The following is a 22,360-nucleotide window of genomic DNA, read 5'->3' on the forward strand; positions in this document are numbered from 1 at the left end:
CCGTAGCTGGATACTTTTAGGATAAGCTAAACTAAATTTCATGTGATACAACCAGCTATGAGCTTTTGGAGCTGATATAGAACGACTTAATGGTGTCTTCAAGTGTGTTTACCACGTTTACGAGAAGGGTCCATCTGAATGACGCCCTGATGTAATATTCATGTCTTTGGTAGTGGACTGCGTTCACAAGTGTTGTTTGCTGATTTCTGCGTCATATTTCAAGGCGGGACTACATTTTATTATTATATTTATAAAAAGTGTTTTAATATACATGTGGTGTCCGTCTAAATGAGTAACTTAATCCTAATAAAAATATATATCACCAAGCAAAAATAGTTAGTAATTGAGCACTAAAAAACTCGCTTTATGACCTCGACCTTAGTTCAAAATGTGGCAGTGAGACTTTGAAAGCAAGATAATTATGCGCCTCCTTCTAAACAGGCATGTGTGTTTTGAATGGGCACTGCACTGGTGATCATAATTTGTGTAAATATCTCTTTTGATTCAAATTTGACTTGCGTTGAGTGCAAACTAAAATAAAAAATGCATGTTTTCAGTATGTGTAAATAATGATTAGACACTAGTCCCGATTAAAGTTAACTCGCAATCAATTGTAGAAAAGATGCTTGTAATGAATGTTTTATTTATTTATTTGTGTGTGTGTGTGTGTGTGTGTGTGTAAACACTTTTATATTTTATTAAAAAAGGAAAAAAAGAAACATCTTGGCATCTTAAAATTAGAAGACCATAAATCACATTGAGGAAGGGGAGGCATGTGGAGCCTGTGGGAAGGTTGAACCCCTCTCAGCATCTTTAAAAGTGAAAAAAAACTAAAAATATTCATTTAATAACAAATATAGCTGTTGTTAATCAAATTAATGAGCCGGAATGAAAAGACCAGCCTGTGATAAAACATCGCTGTGTCTTACATGCCTGCCATTAATGATATTATTTGCCAAGTGTGATCATCTTGGCAAATAATGTAACAGGTGGTCATGATTGTAATGGAAGCTCCTGTTATTCATTCATAAAGCAACTGCTGTTGCCTAAATAACAGTGTGCAGTGCTGGCTTTGATAACATACACCTAATCTACTACACTTGATGTTGTTGATGTGAGTTCTTCACAGAATCAGAAACTGTCTAATCAAAAACCAAGATATTGTTGTTGGTATACACTGGATGTAGTAAATGTGCTACATGGCCAAACCTGTAGAGCTGTTTTCTGTCTGAACGCCCACATGTACATAACAAAAACAATATATATATATATATATATATATATATATATATATATATATATATATATATATATATATATATATATATATATATATTGCATGAGTTGGTTTAACCTCAAAATAACCTGCTATTGCAAAAGTTAGGACAATAATGTACTCTGCTAGTGAATATAGTGCCAACAATATTTCCAGGAATAAGAAACAACCATTAACTAAACGTACTGAATGAACAGAGCTGTGGTTCTAACATATAGAAGTCACGCATGACACATTATATTACTGTCTTACCTAACAATTTCTGTGTATGTGAGTGTATGTATGTAGGTATATGTATAAAAGGAAGGTGATACCAATCACATGATTATGGGTTCAAAATGCAAATGGGAGAAAATAGTTCTGACAAAGGGTTGATTGGACATACCTCTGACACGGGGTGTGACACATACTCCTCGCGACGCTGAGCTGTCCTATTATCTGCAGCTATTTCAATCATACATGACCCTCCCTGTTGGCCAACAGACAGGTTGTATCTGTTGAGAGAGAGCAGAGTGAGACCATGATTTGTCATATCCGATACTCACAATAAATCCAACGAAGCCTAAAAAACATTCGGATGGAGACAGACAGAACAGTCACAGCAATGAAGCTGCTAATGTGACCATTGAGACTATGCTATAAAAATGGATGACTACGTATACATTACACACTATTGCCTGAGAAACTTTATGCATTGGTGGATATTGTTAGAGGCAATGGTGCGTTTGTATCCCACGCCACAACCTAAAAACCCAGGGGAGACAACAAAAACAGAGAATGGCTTCCACAGCTGGATTAAAATAATCAGTTCAAAAATAAGTTTCTGCTCAGTGCTGAGGTGATATTCTTTACTTTTTTTTCTTCCTCAACAGATACGAAATTCACATTATGCCTGTCAATACAGGACAGCCATCATAGATGTCAGCAGAATAGCCAGCAGAATTTGCATTTGCATGCTGTCTAGAACATATTTTGCATTACTATTTCAAATTTATAACAAATACAATATTATTAATACAAAGGAAATACATCAGCCTGCAAAACATTACCATGAGTGAGAGTGCTCATTATGTCATTCAGGATTAATTGATGATAAAAATGAGGGCACAAACTAGATATACATTATAAACCTAATGAGTAGGAAGACAATTTTATCATTTGACCCCCCAGTGTGTCTCTAGGGAAATATACAATTGCTCTAGCCATTAATGTTTCAGCCATAATGTTAAGTAGCTGGTCTACTTGTGTCATATTCCAGCTTTTGCAAAGTCAAGTGATTGCTTCTTTCCAATTCATCATTGGCTTTCTACGGGCATAATACAGTAGCAGCCTCTTTACAGGGCTGTACATTGTGCAAAAGCTTGTACACTCTCTGCTACGCATATAAACAAGATCCTGAGTGAGGGCAATCTACATGATGCACTTTTGTTCCATAGATTTCTTATTGTTTGCCTGTGAACATGTATTACCTGCTAATCTGATTCTGTAAAATGTTTTCATCCATTTATGCCTATTGTACTACTGTTGATGAGAGAAACCTCTCAAATGACCAGATGGAAACAATCAGGGCAATCGCCCTCCTGCTAATTTGAAACAGCCTTCCAGGACGCCTCCCTGAGGCAATCCCACGCATACAACTTCAGGTAGGACTGATTACAGGTGCTGTATGGAAATCACGAGGGCAGGTTTGTAAGCAAACACACACTGAAAGGCACATTTATGACCGTAAATATAGCATGCAACCTATAGGGAGGGATAACATGTCTCCCGCCGTCTTCGGGGTGCTTGGTGTGTTTCTTAAGTCATTCTGCCATTATCAGTGAGTGATTTCAGAAATCTACGTTGCCTCGATGTCACAAAAACATAACACGATTCTAATGTAAAGAACTGAAATGAATCAATGTCTTTAATTAGTGTTAGTAAGGTATGAAACATCACAACATTGTTACTAACCCCCCCTACTGAGGGCATTTGAGGCATATTTTGGTGCTTACGACAGTAGCTTTTTATTTGGCCTGCTAATGCTGCAGAGACTGTTCCTGTGAGACACAGAGAGCATGCATACTAAGCAAACAGGATGATGTTACTTGATGAACTCTCGTGAGCAAGTTGAATGCTCCACCGGGTTGATGACTGTTTATAAAGATGGTTATGCCTACTTGACTTGGTGTAGTAGCTAGATAGTTACAATATGTACCACAGCCCAAAATCATCACCACCAACAAATACACACAAACACGACACCACAATGGATTATGTCACACAAACAAACAAACACAGGAGTTATTCAGAAGAAAAAGAGGCTGGCTTTCTTTTAACTCAGAAATGAAACGCTATGTAATCTCATATTGGGCTCCCTGTGCACCATTCAGTGCTGGGTCTCATCGGACCAACAACAGCAAATACCCAACTTGAGGTAAACAAACAAACGTATGAATATTTCATTTTCTTCAAACACACAAAAACACAATATGGCTGTGATCATTTTTTCTTACTCAATCATCATTTATGCATTTCTTCATCTGGCTAATGCTCTAATCATAAGTGATTTGTCATCTCTAACATCCTCATTTAGACCGTGTCTGCTGTGTGACTAATTCAGTGCAACTGTACTACTGCAACATTCCTGAGAATCAACACTGAAATATTATCTGCAATGTTCAGGGACCTTGCACATATTTTCTGCACAGCACCTTTACACAGAGGTATTTGTTAAACCTGAATGTAGGTGTGTGTCTTTACTATACTATTTAAACGTGCCTCCTTCCCAGTCCCCTGAAGAAAATTAGTAATGAGGGAGGATCATCATTACAATATTACTATTGCATAAAACATCTGAAAGTATTGGCAACAGATGGCAGTAAAACATCATGCACTGTGCTGGTGCCCTTGCAACGGTTTTCACTGGCTGATAAGCAAGATGATTCTTTTTCTAACCCTACATCTTTTTTTTTAAATAGCTTATTATTCTAATCATATTCCAGATTCTTACAAAAACCAAATGATAATAGTGGTGAATTTATAATTTGCAAGCAATTTGGTGATCTGGAGTCAAGAGTCTATTAGTTCTAAAGACTAAAGACTATACTCAGTAGTGTGTTTTACCTGAGAGCAGATACAATGGAAATGGGTCACACAGGTTACATATACAAGGAAGATGTACTCTACCACCTAATAGTTATTATTCTTAGCACAGCATGCAGTTAAGTTATACATCAGATGTGAAGAGAGAGAGAGAGAGAGCGAGAGAGAGAGAGAGAGAGAGAGAGAGAGAAAAAACATGTTTAATAATCATGCATTATCATCACTCCACCACGTCTACTGCACCTGATTTCAGGAGGGATCTGTTTGTTAGTTTTTCCTAAGCGCAACTTGCACTGTATCTGACCATAATCTAAACCTTCGTTGACTGTAATGCGTGCTCTGGTGCAGTGACTTCCTCACACGCAGCACTGCAACATTTGCTGCATAATTTGTGCTGTGACTGGCAAGCCTCAATTAATTTGGGTAGCCTGTGTTCTATCATTATATCTCGAGCAATACAATTAGACAACACACAGCAAGCTTCTTGGCATTGTCGCTTTACAAAAGACATTTCAAGTGAGCAGGCAGTCCTGCTGGTTGCTTCTTCAATGAATATTTTATGGGACTATTTGTCAATACAACACTGACTGCTGTCTGATGTATAAACATACGCTGCCTGAGATTTGGACAGTGTCAACAGGATGTGGATTTAAGAACTAAATGCTCAATATTCAGAACCTTCATTTCACTCAATTGGACATATGGCACTTCCTTTAAAATGAATGTTGGTTTCCCAGTGGGAAAGTGGGAAAGGATAAGTTATGTACGTTGTTATTGTATATTTCAGAAAGTGACTAATGGTTACTAATTACTTTTTCAAATTGCAAAGGGATTACTTTACCCATTAGATGACCACTAATTACAGCAGTGATTGTTTTACTACATGCTCATATGTGTCCCAAAATGCAGAGCAGCTGGATGGACCCTTAACAGATGTCTCAGGTCTTTATTAGCAAGCAAGGTATTGGCTGAGGTGACAAGAGGTACAGCTGTTTCTAACCTGAACACAATAGGAACTCATACATGTGTCTTAAGTTTTTCTTTGACGTTCATTCACGTCAAGACCCTCAGACACGCAGAACGTTGCTACGACTTTGACATTTCTTCTCACAAGACTTTTCTGTTCTTCTTCCTCTTATGGCAGCTGTTGCTAGGCAACATTTCACATCTACATATGCATTATTACATTGAAAAATATTCAATAGTGAGTGAATTGACTATTAAAATAAGACTTTATGATCACATTTAAACATTAAAGTGTTTAATTATGTGATACTCAGCCTGTTGAGTAAAGTCTCCTGTTGCTCTGGAAAAGCTTTTTAAAGTCGCAGAAAATAACAGTGATGATGAAAGCAAGGTTATCTTAGATTCCCCTGCAGCAAAATCCCAACTAAAAGCCAGTGTACATGGGGTAAAGTTCAAAGACGTGGGCAATACGAGGCTCTAACACATGCTGCTATTAAGTTGCATAGTACACATTTTAGGATCCAGTGTTTTTGGAGCTTGACCTTTAGAGAACATAAGTCAGGACATCTCATGTTCCATTGGCTTTCTATAAATAAATCATAAAGAGTGCAGTGCCAGTTGAAAACATGTCTGTTCAGGATGGGCCACATGCTTGGCCTGAGGTGTTGCTGTTGCAGCACTTATACAAAAAACGTCACACTCAATACTGCACTTCCTTTGGTCCTCAGAAATACACCTGCCGTGTTATAGTTGTGTCACACACGCAAGTCTTGGCAATGGTCAGAGACACCAGTGAAATAGAACCACAGTCTGGTTCACAGGCCAAAAACACTAGACTTAACAATAGGCAAGGTAGGCAACACAGCAATAGATGCATCATGATATTGAGATTTGAAAAATATTTGATGTTACTATTCTAACTATTTATTCATTTAAAAAACTTAAATCCTCCCAAAACACTTAAGACATATGTATCTCAACTGTATATCCTACTACTGTGTACTTCTACTTCACGGGAAAATACAAAGTGATAGGCGAGCAGCTGTACATCCTCGTCCACTGCAGGTAACGTTAGCAATGCCATCAGAGTTTGATAACAAGAATAGGCTCATCAATGAAAGGTAATTGCTCAGCTAATTCTTTTGCTGGGAACTTTTTGTAGATAGTCAGGCTGAGGCTGCAACTATGATTGAGCCCACCACCCCTTCCTCTACCGGTCCCAGTCCAAGTCCCTTTACACTCGGGGAAAGGATACAGGAAAGAGTGGACAAGTGTCAAAGGGCTGTTACCCAGTTTAATATTAAAGGCCTGCACCTCTTCTCAACAGTTAAGTCAAAAGGATTTAGGTAACAACCACTAAGTCTGTCTGTGTAAATGTATTTGGTTGATACATATTTATTCTTAATGGAAGCAGCTGTTCTACGTTCATTTTGTGTTATTTTGAAACTACAAGTCCCACTACCACTCCAGCTAACACACCTTAATAATTGTTTCTTTATTGTCAGGAGATAACCAAGGCTCTCGGCTCCAAATATACTCCTTCCTCCATGGAGGAATGTTCTCAAATTTACATTAGTTGTTGGCAATGAACTAGTCTCGTCAACAATCGTGAGTTATTTAAACATTTCTGCTTTTATCGTTCAATAAAGACTTTTTGTTTGAATAAGAATAATAAGGCAATGTTGATTATTTTTTAATTGTTCTGAAGAGAATCATGTGAATACTTTTATCCATTGTATGGGAGACAAAGCCAATGATGTCCTGAGAGGCTTGAAGCTCAGTGATGCAGACGAGCGCCAATGCGCTAACGTGAGGGATAGCTTTTAGTTGTTCTTTGTTGTGAAAAAGAATATTGTTTACGAACGTGCACGTTTTAATATGTGCAAGCAAGATGCAAACACAACTATTGATGTATTTGTCACTGCCCCATATGCATTGGCTAAACACTGCAATTATGGGACATTGCACGATGAGCTTATCAGAGACCGGATTGTGGTAGAGCTGGCGGACACACGACTCTTGGAACACATGCAAATGCGAGAAAAATAGAGCTGAAAAAAAGCCATTAACATGGCAAGACAATCAGAAGACATCAAAACACACTGAAGAGTGATGCCAGCGGTGTAAAACAGATGCATATCAGCTGGGTAGAGAGTGTTTAAAGACAGACAGCTAAAGGACAAGGTCAAAGTTGACAAATTAAAAAGTAATGGGGCAAAGCCACACAGCTCAAGGAGCAAAAGTCGAAAAGCTCACAAGCTCACACAAGTGCACTGCTAAGTTTTTTTGTTTTTTGTTTCCAAATCACAGCAGCCTGTTCTGCATAAGGCAAAGAAACCTTTGCTTGCTCCAGGATGGATTCTTCAAGATGGGTTGGGGTTCACAAGACTGCTGCTGAAGATAGGAAACCAGGCAAACCATGGTTAAGGTCTATGTGGTCAACAACTTGAGCATGCCCTTGCTTGAGTTTCTAGCCCTTTCTAGGCCTTAAATTGTTGACAGCATAGACCTGACGACCCTCAAGCCAAGCTACGTCAAGCTATGAAGTAGCCTAGGTGCGGTACAACGATCATACGCGATCAAGATTAAACAGGGGGACAAGCCACTTTCTTTGAAAAACAGCCAGGACAATTCCACTGCCATTGCTTGGTTATTGTCCAACCAATAGGGGCTCCAGCGAATAGAAAGCATGAGTGTCATCAGCCACGTGGAAGAGCCAACTGGTTGGTGCGCTGGCATAGTGATCGTACCTAAGAAAGATGGTGAGAAGGTGCAGTTGTGTGTGGACCTGACCTGTTTGAATGAGTTCATCAGTGGAACAGAGCCTTGGAACGCTTGCCGGAGTAACGACATTCAGTAAACTGGATGCCAACATGGGGCTTTGGCAGATTTCACTTACTGAGGAACCAGCCAAGTACACAACATGCATTACACCCTTTCAGCGGTTTCACTTTAACTGTCTTCCATTTGGCATTGCCCCAGCCCCTGAGCTAGAAGGCTGCCACATTGATTTTTTTTTTTGCTGGGGGGGGTGCTCCATGCTGTTACAACTGGAAAAAGACAAGCGTCACCCTGAAACGCAAACTCTCCAAGAGCACGGTGGTCCTCTTGTTGGGTCACATCGTCACTGCCATAGGCAATCGCTACAGCCAAAAATACACAAAGGGCAGTGCAAAGAGTGTGCTAGCAAGTATGTTTGGTGGCCTAGCGTCAGCTAGCAAATGAACAAAATGGTGCAAATGCAAGACATCCATTAAAGGTTGGGGAGGACTTGTTTGTCCTGGGAAGCAAATTTTATCTGCTTGTCGTTGATTATATCTCAAGGTACATTGGGATTGCACTATTGTCTCACACCAGGTCCACCAACTTTGTTGACGGTTTACATTCAATTCATTAATTCAATTTAAAATCAACCGTGCCAGTTCATCCTTCTCAGCTGGACCCTGCATTGTCACGTTTGCAGATGCTAAGAATAGACGTCACCGTGTCAAAACTATCAGGGTCTTGTCACCAGGAGAACGGGTTTGGGTAACTGATGTAAGTTATCTGGAACTGGGCTTGAGAACCACTCCAATCCCCAGCACCTGATGCCTCTACACACATCTGCACGAGACGGAGGTTCTCCACCACAGAAATGAACTTGAGCCAACTCCTCAGCAGAGTCCTTTATCACCTGCTGTGGTACTGCAATTTACACCTTCAGAGACGGCTACACTGAAATCAATCATAGTTGAACCTCGTAGGCTTAACCTGTGAACTGGTAATCAAGTATATGTATAAAGAAAAGTTGTCACAGGTACTGTTTAAAGGAAAGAAATCCAACCTATGTTAATGTTTCTATAAATGTAGTTTAAAGCAGCTAATTAGTGAAAATATAAGGAATTGTCAATGCCTATGTTTGTTTGGTTAAATAATCATGGAAGTGGTAACATTCTTCCTGACAGAATTTAGGTAGGAACAGACCTTTCAACAAAAGGAAAGATAATCCTCTAAGGTCTGAGGAGACAAAAGTAGTCTACCCTTTGTTCTCTCAAAAGAGTAGATATGGTATTTGTTATAAATGTATGTTGGTACATAGATGTTCATAACATGCTTGATTGATGACAATAGGAAGCCTTACATGTAAGAACTGAGGATCCAGGGGGATATATAGGTCAGGCATGGCAACCTAAGGGGAAGTCGCCATTGTTTGAGTAACGTAAAGGCCCAGGGATGCTAATACAGAGTTACAGTTAAGAGCAGTTTGTTCTCTTGTGCATTGTGTTCTTTGAAAACACAACAGCAGTCCACTCGGGCTCATTATCTTTAGGGAAGTGAAGAACAACTTGGTTGTAAAGTTATGCCCCATTCATGTAGCGTTAGCAAGCTATATCCATGATCCAGCAGCAGAAGTTAAAGCAATGTGCCGCTGTCTGCCCTGTGCAGACCACACATTGGACAGGAGAGCCCTGTGGGAGCTGCTGATACAAAGGACTTAATTTTGTATTCAAAGTTTGTTCATCTTGAACACGCCTAAATTGCACCAAATTTGAAAAAGCACTCCATGTTGTCCCGAGAGCAACACACCCTTTAAGTTTGAAGTAGATCTGATGAGTGGTTCTCGAGATAGGCAAAGGACTTACAGAAAGATAAACAGGCAGATATTCCTTGCTTCAAAATTAGATTACATAATTAGTAATTAAAATATTAATTAATGTTACGTCTATCCAGTGTACATACAAAGTATAATAATATTTTTCCATGCAGTGCCCCTTGGCCAGAAAAGGTTGATTTGGTTGAAACACATAAGTTACGCAAGAAGCAATTTTAGCCTGAATTATACAATGACATGAAACAATACTCCATCCAATCACCACATATGCAGACAGGCAAGGTATTCTGGTGCCTGTACTTTCTGTGATCAAGCATTACATTTCAACACCATCCGACAAAGAAGTTAAAAGAACTGTGAGAAATTTGCAGATCTAATGGCAAAGTATTTATGCAAGGCTCCTACTGGCATTTTTTTTTCTGGTCTATGAAGACATCGACATATACAGCAAAACCGCTGAGTTTTTATACATGTATTCTCCATCATAAAAAAAAGAAAACTCCAAGTAAGCCAGAGCCATACTACTCCCATTCCTCTGACTGCAGAATAAATGCACCCACAAAAGTGGCATTCATTTAAATAACCATATCTGCCTGGGACTCTGAGTTCACTTGTGACAAGGGAAGAAATGTGATGCCGGAGAGTTACATGCGTCATCCTCATTGCTCTTTGACTGTGTGAGAAAGAAAATTACTTCAACAGTGAATGCTAAGCACAGTGGGATTCAACCAATAATGTACCCACCCTCGCAAATGACCAGGGGAGCGATAGGAGTCTGCCACTCTTAAACTTTAATCGTAGTAGAATTGCCCCGCACATCCCCAAAGGAAAACATATCGACATCAAAAAACAAGTCAACAACAAACACGTCCTCCCCAAATGAAAAATGACACAGCCCCTCCCTGCACACTGCCCTTTATGAAATTATATGGCAGCACAGGGCATTTTGGTAGTGGCTTTTTGTCTCGCTATAACAGTCTATATAATGGCACAAATCGGTAGTAGATTTAATTGTAGAAACATAAGATTTAACGTTTCCAGAAACAGAAAACATACTTTAGAGCTGTTATATTTTGAGCATTTCACATCTACTATCAATCTGCCTGTCTATTACACATTTTCACAAAAAAGAAAAACAATACAACTTATCATCATTATATTCAGACAATCTAAATAACTATTGATAGAACACCTGAATAAATATAAGCTTTAATATGCTAATTTTTAAGAAAGTTCTACCCTGTTTGTTTGACGTACTGTATATGGCAGTTGGTATGAATTGTTCTGGTAATTTTAGTGCAATCTTGCTCTACAAAGGAACATGTGATCCATTCAGTTATATTTTTACTGTCAGAACAGGCTGATAAACTCTTGATTAAATATTCACAATGTCTTTTATCTCTTTGCTTGGGATAATGAGTGAAATGGATGTAGTGTAAAACCACTAAACAGCTCTCCTCTGTTGCTCAGAAATAACTGGGTACAGAGTTAAGAAAGCCTGACATTCCTTAGCAGGGTTTTAAGCTGATGTTTGGAATACACTGTATATATTTTTCATTTATTGACATATATTACCTAAATTGTGTCGATATTGGAGCGGACACAATTTAAAGGTAAAACATTTAAGCTTCAACCACAGCTGTGTTGACCACCCACAAGAGGGGTTTTAAATAGCTCTCCACATTATTTTGCATGCTCGTACTCATCCGTGTAACTACAAGCAATACTTTTATAATATAAACTCCAGTTTTTGAAGCTGAGCATGGAAAAATATCAAGGAAGCAAACTTCTTATTTTCATGGAACATTGCAATATTGAACAGAGGTGTCGTGCCATACAACTTCTTCCTGTCAACAACGTTGCATTGGTGCAAAAATTAAAGCAAAAAGCAAATGCTTTTTTTCCCGTTCTGCTGTCCTTAGAATAGTGCTTGAGATGACAATAAGATCGGTGGGTTGAAAATAAGAGTGTGTGGAAGAGGCGAGAAATTTGAAAAAAAGATGGTTTTGAGTCTGTGTTAAAACGATATCAGGCAATTTGCATTTTCCCTGTGTGGTCATTGTTGCTTGGATTATTTACAGTTAAATACAACTACTGCCCTCCACTGGGTAGATGCTGACGGCAAGTTCAAGCAGCTGCATTCAGTGTTGCCAACCATCATCCAGGAAAGAAGGTATTCAATGCTCAAACAAGACAAGATGATGTCATACGCTCATTTGCATATGAATAAAATTGCTGAACCGATCAAGAATAAATAGAGGCAGAGCTCAGCAGCAGGCCCTCTCTCATTTCTCCCACTGGCTTACACAGGCTGTAAGCCAGTGTATGGAGACAGAGGATAAGCTGTGCATGGGAAAGCATTGTGATCAGACCTATTTGGATGAGACCAGCAAGTAGTGCAAATGCATGTGGATCAGGTTTCACATTTGGTACCAAATTTGTTGCCGAATGCTGAGAAGTCAACTGTTTTTCCAAACTACAACTGTAATCAAAAAGAGTAGCAAGAGTAGCACACAAATCAGGGGTTCTGGTGGCTCTAAAGACATGATTTCACCTGGGGATATGTCTAAATTAATTTGCTAAATCTAGTGACAAGCGTGGGAAGTTAACAGAGGTCATTGCTTTTGATTATTAAATTATCTAACTTAGCTGTAACCATCTGACTCCATTTGAGTTTCTGCTATGCAGTTTATACACTGCAGTGTACACATACACACAACATAAATACATTTGCATACTTCTTAGTTGTGTCTAAACTGGGATCTTTAGAAATGCTACAATACAACACAATTAGTTCGACACATTGATTTTGATATGGACACAATTTCTATTCATTGCAAAATGTACAATTACTTTTTAGTGAAAACAGCAGTCTATACAGTAATTTACTCAATTATTGAATGTACTTGACTGTTTAATTACATATTCTTTCATGTTTTAAAATAAGATGTAAGCTTGCTAATGATAACTAGTTTGAAAATGGTACCATACATTAATATGTAATTATTGGACTGTTGAATATTATTTAAAGTCATTTGAATACTGTGCTGAAGTGTGCATTTTATTTTAGATTACATTTTAATAGTCATGTATCCATTGATGGGGGTCATTGACCCATAACAAGGCTTCAACCTGCATGAAATATATTTTTGATTCAGTGAAGTATTTATTGCACCATGTGCAATGCAACCCATACAAGATAAAACTATTTTTTAAATAAGTAGGAGAAAAAGACTGAGTCATTCAGAAGGTGTGACGTTTGTCTTCTCTTGCAGTCAAGATCAGAGGATCTCATTCACTTACTGTAAACGTCCTGCAACCATTAGCTGAAATGGCCATTTTCCACAGCAGACTGAATATCAAAGGTTAATGATCCTAAATATTTCTGTCAACAGCCTGCAAGTGATCTACAAGGTGCCATGGATTGAAACATATTTTTCCCATTTTTGCCTGCTAAAAATAAAAATGTTGAGTTAATATATATATATATATATATATATATATATATATATATATATATATATATATATATATATATATATATATATATATATATATATATATATATATTTACACACACACACACACACACACACAGACACAGGGGTGGGCATAGTTGAAAAAAATGAATCGCGATTAATCACATGATTTTTCTGGGATTAATCGCATAATGCGCCAAATTCAACAATGAAGTAAAAAACTGGTATATTGCATGCTTTTATTTTAAAGTAATGTTATCAGAACAATATAACAGCACTCTGGAGCAACAATAAATTAACATACATACATATATAGTTTATAAATATATATATATATATATATATATATATATATATATATATTATTTATTTTTTTTTGAACAGCTACTATTAAGTAGTAAGGGTCCCTGTGAGGGACAAACCACTCCTTCTTTTGTCCATGTTCAGTCTGTTTCTTACCTTTTAAGATCTATGTTAAAGACCAGCAATTGATTTTCTTTATGCAAAAGCAATAAGTGTTTTTCATATTTTTCAGTTCGTTTTTTTTCCTCAATGAGAAAAGTCCAGTCTGTGTTGGCTTGAACAAGTGCACTGAACATCTTGTGATGCGAGGAAAGTTCTCCTCTTTGAGAGAAGAGTAAAGCTCCATAAGTGATGCTGCTCTAAAGTGCTCTGCATGGATAAAAAAAAAAACATGCAAAAAAAACAACATGCAGTTAACACATGATCAAGTAGTTAACGCCGTTAAAGGATTGCCAGATTAATCTTGCGTTAACGCGTTATCGTGCCCACCCCTAATATATATATTCACAGTCTGCCATACAGTGAGTAATATAGAGTTTGTATTTAGCATACCACTATTTGTTTGTGCTGACTTAAAGAAGGTAGAAGGAATGGTATTTTATTCGTACATGATTAGAACTCAAATACATGACACGGTTGAATAAAAGTGATTTACGCTAGTTTATGTTTAAATTATTGAATTAAGTTTCAGAATCGCTGAATATATTTTAATTTTCTACTCACCATGCTAAACCCAACAGTGCCGACACACTTGACAATGTTCTTTGTTTATGTGACTGACTTCTGGACGCAGGTCAGGGACTGCACATTTCTGGAAGTGTGTGACGTGCTCAGGCTGTCTGAGGGGCAGCGATGCAAAATATAAAAAGGGCACCAGCTGCACGTGGTGGGGCACAGGCATGCAGAAACTAAACAAGAGAGCACTTAATCACGTTTTTTTCCCTGAAAGTGTGTCCCAACCCCAAACCCCCATTGCCAGAGGTGCAGAAGGAACCAGTACATTACAGTGGGGAAATGTCTAATATAGTAAGCTTTCTTCTCTAGTGCTTAATGTAATTATAATTAATTATCTGATCCATACTGATGAGGAGAGCTTCTGGATAGACACGCTTTCACAAGGTTTTTTTTTTTTATCAAAGACACCATGACATATAATCTTGTTTTGAGATCCTATTGAATATAATGCAAGTGGGAAGCAATGAGCACTGCACACTTTTAAAAGTATTTAATTGGTGACTACAAACATTGTATCTTTCAGGCAGATGTTTTTAGCACCCAGCTGTCAGAAGCCAACAATACTTTATTGCACCCAACATGGGATCAAATTAGATAGTGTACCGTATATGTAGCCTACTGTAGATTATGTATAGTTTTTCTTAACTTAATAGAGTTTATTTTGCTTCTCAAACCTCAACAAATTCTACTAAAAAGCAAAAAAAAGCAAAGTTAAGTTGCATATTGAATTTGGCCAGGGGGAACTAGCTGAATAGCTGCCATGTGCAAATCCTCACCTGATTTTTTTTTTTCTTCTATTACATCAAATCATGGTTAATAATATAGATATCCTGTTCATAACTGATTACAAAAAGTAGTTTCCATACAATATTAGAGAATAGAGAGGAACATAGGAGACATATCATACCGAATTGTGATTGGTGTCCATCTGTCATTATTGATGTTCTGGTCTGTAGCTGCATTTACAACATGACTGCCACCACATCCAAGTTCAGCAACAGGGCGTCCATCTTGAAGGAACACATGAAGGAACTGATCCCCAAAGTTCTGCTGCTGAGCTGAAATGGTAAGGAAATTGTTTAATGATGAGTCTCTGTTTCTAGTGCCAAATAATACATTTTGTCAACAAAAATCATGAAATTACTCCAGGGGAATCTCTCAAGATACTGAACAGCAATGTTCAGAGAATGAACAGAGAAAATGAGTCCCCCATGCGTGCGTGAAATTAAATAAAAATGTTTCAATAAGATGATAATGGAGACATGTTCTAGAAGAAAACATAGTTTGACAGAAGCATAGTGGTGAGTAACTATCTTGTGCTCAGGGTGAATCCCAATCCACCTATCCTATTAAGCAGCAAACATACATGCTACAGAGCTGCCAACTTTTGAAAAAAAAACCTTCAATGCGTGACACTCAAAAGCCCAGATACCTCAGTCTCTCTGATCCTCTACCGGCGGTCCCACAGTTGCGCAACTGTGTCTGTTTGGGGTAAACAGGATGTCTATGCAGCGAATAGGTTTACGGATGCGCTCCTTAGCGCCATCTATCGTCGGGGAGTTTAAAAAGGAACGAACGCGTCTCAGACTTTTTTGTGCCGTGAGATATTGGTTGTGTGGCGTGTGAAAACATGAAAAAGCGTGTGTCACACGGCGAAACCGTGAGAGTTGGTGGCTCTGCATGCTATATTGTACTAAAATGAGCATGTGTGACTCAAAGGAACCTAGACATACCCGGCTAGTAGAACCTGATTAATATGATATTGTTGACCACAGGACCATTCTTGTCTGGATCAATAAAATACAAAAAAACAAGAGGGAGGTTTCCTGCCTGCCAACAAACAACTCCGTACAGCAAAAGGGTAAGACTGTATCTAGACCGTATTCACATTGTTGTGAACTTCACATAATAATTTTAGGGGCCACTGTATGAGCCGGGGATGAGTGGTTGTCCCGTAACCGCAAGGTACCCGGTTTGATTCCCAGTCCCTCCATAGTCCCAGTGTCGAAGTGTCCCTGAGCAAGACACTTAACCCCTAGCTGCTCCCCAGGCACCTCTCAAGGCAGCTCACTGCTCCTTAACCAAGGATGGGTCAAATGCAGAGAAGAATTTCCCCAAGACGATTAATAAAGTGCATGTTTATTTTCTTTATTTTTAATACACTAGTAGAAAAACAGGGAACAAGGAGTACAAGATATCACCAAACTGCCCCAGACTATATATCCTGATGGTCTAAGATAGGTTCAGTCTTTATGCAACACCCCTCTTTTTTAAATATATTATAGCATTCAACTTGGATCCATCACACCACCTGTGCAAACTGGCATGATGGACCACAAAGCAACCTTTGGACCTCATGTCATTTAGACATGCACCAACCTGGTCCTCTCAGAATACAAGCTATGAAGCTATCTTCTTCATTTGATGAAGCACTGACTGTGATAATGGTTCACAGGACAATGCACCAGGACTGCACCAGTGTGAGGATAAGTGTGATTAATCATCTCTACATACCACAGTGTCATCATGGGGTCTGGGACTACTACCAAGTGGCAACCTCTGACACTGAAAAATGAAGCCAACGCTGAATTGCCAAAAACTGCAGTACTCCGAATGGCCAGTTTACGCTGGCTATGAAAGCAAGTCAATCGATGGCATAGACTCATTGTCCAAAAATGCACAAAATGCAAAATGTCTAATGACTAATGACACATGACTAATGTCCATGAAACTTCTTAATCCTGGATGGACTGCAACATTCAACCATGGCTGACAGAACAGATCACAGGACTGTGGCAAGAAAGGATAAAGTCTGTGTGTTTATGGTGAATAAATTGAAGGATGTGACGGGATCGCATTTCAATGAAGTTGTATCCCTACAACAAATTAATTGATTAATTGATTGATAAAGTCTATGCTCCATTTTTTTTAGGGAAGTGTACTTCTAAGGTTAGTATTATTTAATGTAAATGTTAGCAATCGTCAACCAGGAACAATACCAAAGGGTTAGCGTTAGCTGGCTAGCAACACAGAGTAGCATATCGCCTAGCGTTTTAGCCTATTCAGCCTTAACTAGCTTGGTAGCATTGAGCTATGTGGGTTTGCTTCAGCAACCAGGCTTCCTTCGGCCCACTCTTGGCTGTTAGTTTTCTAACTAAAAAGGGAAATATCCACTTCTGTGATCTACTGATCTTGTCATTAAAGTTGCTTTCATCAAGGAAGGTGGAAGGTATAAAGCAAGAGGCTTTCCGCCGAACAGAAGTTCCTTCCACCATGACTGACAGGTAGATCTGATCCTGCACGGCTACCAAGAGGATGGTCACCAGGTGCTGCTTGTGATGTTGCATTATTAGATATGCCACTTCTCAGACTCCAGTACAGTATATCACAAATTGCACAGTCTCTTGCAAGTGAGACAGTGCAGAGGGGGAGCAACAGACAGCAGCATCATTAATCCTTCCACATGGGATACATAGGTCTTCACGAGGGAGGTAGAGAGAGGGTGCACATCATTCCCTCCCGTCACAGAAGACATGTGAAGACAAGCAACAAAAGAGTACATCTATGTAAGGGAGACAGAGATAATAGAGAGAGCTTACAACTTTTGTGGCACTGTCCGGGAAAACATGGCTGTAGATCAGAAGACAGAACAGCAATACCGCCCTGTTAAAGACACTTAAAATGTTCCAGGGTGTTTTAGTAAGACACATTTCACAGCTGGATTAGAGACATCGACAGGGAGCCAAAAATGCTGTGAGCGCTACCGAGTAGGAGCAACATTGACCCCTTGGATTTCACAGTGACAATTGAGCCAGGCTTCAGTAAGAGGGCTGGTGTAGCTCGCTGGGCTTGGACAGCGGTGTGTGGGCTGCAGAGACAGCCTTCCCAATGTGTGTGTGTGCCATCTTTCACGAAGTAATGGCATGGATGGAGGATTTGGACACTACAGGAAAACGGCGCAAAAGCTCTGCTTGTTGTTTCAGGGCTGCATTGCAGCCGATATGAGAGCTCTGAACAATTCCTCCAGGGCAAGAAGGGCATACAGAAAATCCCTGTCTCTTTGTCAGAGGGAGGCTATGCTTAGCTTAATATGCTACACTCTGATAATGCATTTTTTAAGCCGACTTGGAGGCCTTCCCTGTCCTACGACTCAACAGGGATGCACTTCACAGAGCTATATTACTAACCGCTGTTGCCGAATTGACCACACAAGAAATTATCTTGCTCAGATAATCCACTGTTTCCTCACGCTTACTCTGTGGAAGAGAAGGACTTCCACTGTGTCACAAAATAGCTGCAACAGGACGAAAGTAGGTACTCAAAGCTGTGAGGTGAAAATATATTTTCTAAACGTATTTATTTTCTTGCAGCATTTGGTTAGATTACATCCTACTTGAAGAGACATGCAAAGGTTGACAAAATTGGTCTCCTGTTTTTCAGTTAGAATATGCTCCTAGCAGGTCTACATTTCTTATCAGAGTAATAAAATTAAAAAAAAACAAAACATAAAAATGTATGTCCAAAATGTGCCTGCAACTGAACAAGTACATACTTGTTATTAAAGTGAAACCGCAATGGTCTGAAACAAGTTCTTAAAAAAAGCTCAAAACCTAAATGTAATGCTGAGCCATGTTTGCAATATTACCAAAACTGCTCTGTGATAAAAAAAAAACAAAAAAACATTACATCACAGGGTTCTCGTCAAAGGCCGATGAAAAAAATCCCTCTTGTCGGTTAACTATGCAAGACACTGCGCTGATTCCAGCCTTTTCAAAATGCCTTGACAAGAAAGACTACATTTGATGAGATCTCACAGTTCTAAGATCTCTGTATTCGCTTGTTGCTCATTTTCAAAGAATGTAAAATGTAACCTCTTGTCTGTGGCCTTGCCCCACAGTACATCCCCGACATGCAGGCCGTTATGAGGACATCAGGACTGGTTATCTGGTACAGCCCCCTTGATTTTCCCAAAGGTTATTAGAAAGTGACACATATTAAAGTTTTGCTTTCGTTTGCTGGAATTCTTTAACAGAGCCTTAAATATGCTCAATGGTTTAAATCACACCAAAAAAACATTGATGAGCCTTGTTTTTGTAATTGCTGTTTTTGATATGAAAAAAGATGCCGTTGTAGTGGACGACATTATGTTAAAAAGTGTTTCATTTGTCCTCATAGACAGACAAAACATACATACAATACATACATAAACACAAAGAATATTAGAAACAGCTCTCAGTATGATAAAGACCAGTCCAGCATCATCACTAAATGTTCAGATGCAGTGTCTGTGGCAAACAGCTTCAGAGCATATCTTTTTAAACCCAGTGTTTCTAAATGAATATAATACCATATGAGGGTTAGAAAGTCTCACTTTTTTTGTCTAGTTTTTGGCAAGAATTCCTGTGTATTCAAAGAAGCACATCTTAATATTCCAACTTTGACTTCCCTGCCTCAAACTATTATTTTTGACATCTTTTTTTTTGTTTGTTGTGGATGAAGAGGAGCATTTTTTCAAAACATTTTTCAGATGTGAGAACTTTTTCAGGAAAGCTTGAAAAAAACCTAATGGAAACATGCATCAAATGTTGTGTTGTACTGCCAACATATTACAACCACCAGAGACTGATTCTCGACATATAATCATCGATCATTATTATTGCTCGACTACTGCTGCAGTTGAGACTTGAGAGTTAATGAATGCAGCAGCAAAAACAACACAAGTCACTGCAACACTGAGTCTTTTCAAAGCAGTTGTTCTCGCTAAGCAACATAACTCATTTGTTGACAAATATTATTTATTTACCATAGATTTCAATGTTGCCCCATCTTTTATTTTGCAATTTTTCTTCTGTGGGATATTGTTCCCTGCTGTCCCCATGGCCCTGTTACTCTGCACCGAGCCTAACAGAGCGTTCGTCCTTTTGTCAGTGCCTGTCACCCGTTCGCCCCCTCGGTCTCCTCCCTCTCCCTCTCTCTCCCTCTCTTTCCACCTTCTTGTATTTCTCTTCTCGATCTGACAATTGAAGTCCAGAGGGAGACTTGCATGTTTGCTTCAGGGAGAGGTGTAAAGAAGGGAGTGGAGAATAAGCAGCAGGTCTGGCGAGGAGATTCTCTGCATCTCAATGCATGTCTTTTGGTTCTCTTCTGATTAACTTTGTCTGTTTGATCTCTGGAGTTTTCTTTTCAGTTCCTCTGATGTGAAAAAGATGGTGCACTATGAGGCAGGAAGCTTTACGAGATAAAAGGCACTGTGCCCTCTATATATGCTTTCTGAACATTCATCTCTTTTCATGACAAGGCTCTGCTCTCTGGCTTCCGTGTGCTGCGGCAGGGAAATATTGTAAATACGGTGCTGGATTAAAGAATGGTGAAGGTTTATTTGAACTGACCGATTTAAAATTCTTAATATGTTTTCTTATTTATTTAAGAGTTAACATGCAATCTAGGGACGATGGATGTCACAGCAGACATTATTTTTCAAACTAATCCACGGAAGACTTAGACAAGCAGTGACTTAAGATCAACGCGACCAGATAACGGGTGGCAGTGGAAATACGAGGCACCAATATGACAAGGTGCAGGTGAAGAGATTTTGATCTGATTCTAATTCACTTTGACACATATCACATCTGATAAGTAACTTCAGCATTTTTTTCCAATGTGAACTTCTTTTAGCCTAACTCCACTAAGATGCTCTTCATGTACCTCCCAAATTCTGTAAAGGTATCCCCAATCAAATATTGAAACGCATGTAAGAACATGAATGAGAAATATACTGTATTCTGAGTACGGGGGAGTGTCCATCTGACAGTTGCAAGGATTTCCTGAATAATGTCTTTAACAAAACTAGAACCACTAAATTCACCAGGAAATGAACAGCCATGTGGTGCAAACACACACAAACATGTCACTTGTCTTTAATCAAGCGCATGTGTCAGAGAAGATACTGTTCGACTTAAAGTTGATAGAACCATTGCTTATGTGTATTTACGGCTCAGCTGACTGACCTTTCAAGTGCACCAAACTCATATAAAGCACTAATTTAAAGCCCTGTTAGATTGTTTGAGAGATGGCTAATTAATAGCTTCTTAAAAACAAAGATTGAAGTCGTTGGTGGTGAACTAAGGCACTCAGCAGCCATCATGGAAGGCCAATGTCAGCTCAGAGAAGTAGAGGTTAAGCTATTATTACTCCAAGGCATTCGATCGTTTACTGTTTTATGGCTAACTTAGTTTTTTAACTTTGCACACTATTACTTACACTGTTGAATCCAGAAACTGGAGGGACTACTAATGTATTGTAACAATGCAGATTGTACTAGCATCAATTGTTTTTGAGAAATTGTTATATTTAATGAATTAAAATGACTTTGTAATTGCGAGCAGTCACTACCATCACCTGTTTGGGTTTTTGAGGGGACATTTTACACTTGGATGTGAGCATCCGGCTAACACCCAAACAATGTCAGTTGAATGAGACAAATGAGATAATCAGAAAGGAGTGAAAGTGCAGATGCACTATGCAATGTTTAATTGGTCCGTAAATGTACAAAAGGCCACAAACCTTCAGACAGTGTCACAGATAAGGGGTTGATTGAGGTTACACCAGCAAGATGAATGTAGTGCTGCCGGTGCCCGTTTTGTGGGGAATAAATCAACTGTGATCACCACACAATGCATTGTGGTTACAGTTGTGTTGGACCTGCACGCGGCTTGCTGTAGTGTCACATGGGGAACATCGATAACCTCACAAGGTCAAGGCGGGTGCAGTTTTTCGAGCGAGGAGCTGCAAAATTGCGATCCACCAAGACACACAGTTGGATGTTTTTTCGGAGTCATTAGAGGCCCCGCAGAACCAGACATTCATTTATTGGCTTCACCCTTAAGCGGGCTGGCACTTAATATATGGATACATACAGGTGTATAA

The 22,360-nt window shown here is 39.0% G+C and overlaps 1 protein-coding gene across 1 annotated transcript in view; it reads right to left on the reverse strand.

Moving 5' to 3' along the window:
- The window catches only part of eys (eyes shut homolog), a 147,732-nt gene that overhangs the window by 22,123 nt on the left and 103,249 nt on the right, over positions 1 to 22,360 (reverse strand). The window contains exons 40-41 of the mRNA XM_068567429.1: positions 15,342 to 15,492; positions 1,662 to 1,770 (exon numbers count right to left, since the gene is read on the reverse strand). Coding sequence (XP_068423530.1) covers positions 1,662 to 1,770; positions 15,342 to 15,492 — 260 coding nt within the window. The remainder of the gene's footprint in view (positions 1 to 1,661; positions 1,771 to 15,341; positions 15,493 to 22,360) is intronic.

The sequence above is a fragment of the Clinocottus analis genome, unplaced genomic scaffold, assembly GCF_023055335.1.
Source record: "Clinocottus analis isolate CAN_PGR_092001 unplaced genomic scaffold, fCliAna1.0.p SCAF_8, whole genome shotgun sequence".
NCBI classification, from domain to species: domain Eukaryota; kingdom Metazoa; phylum Chordata; class Actinopteri; order Perciformes; family Cottidae; genus Clinocottus; species Clinocottus analis.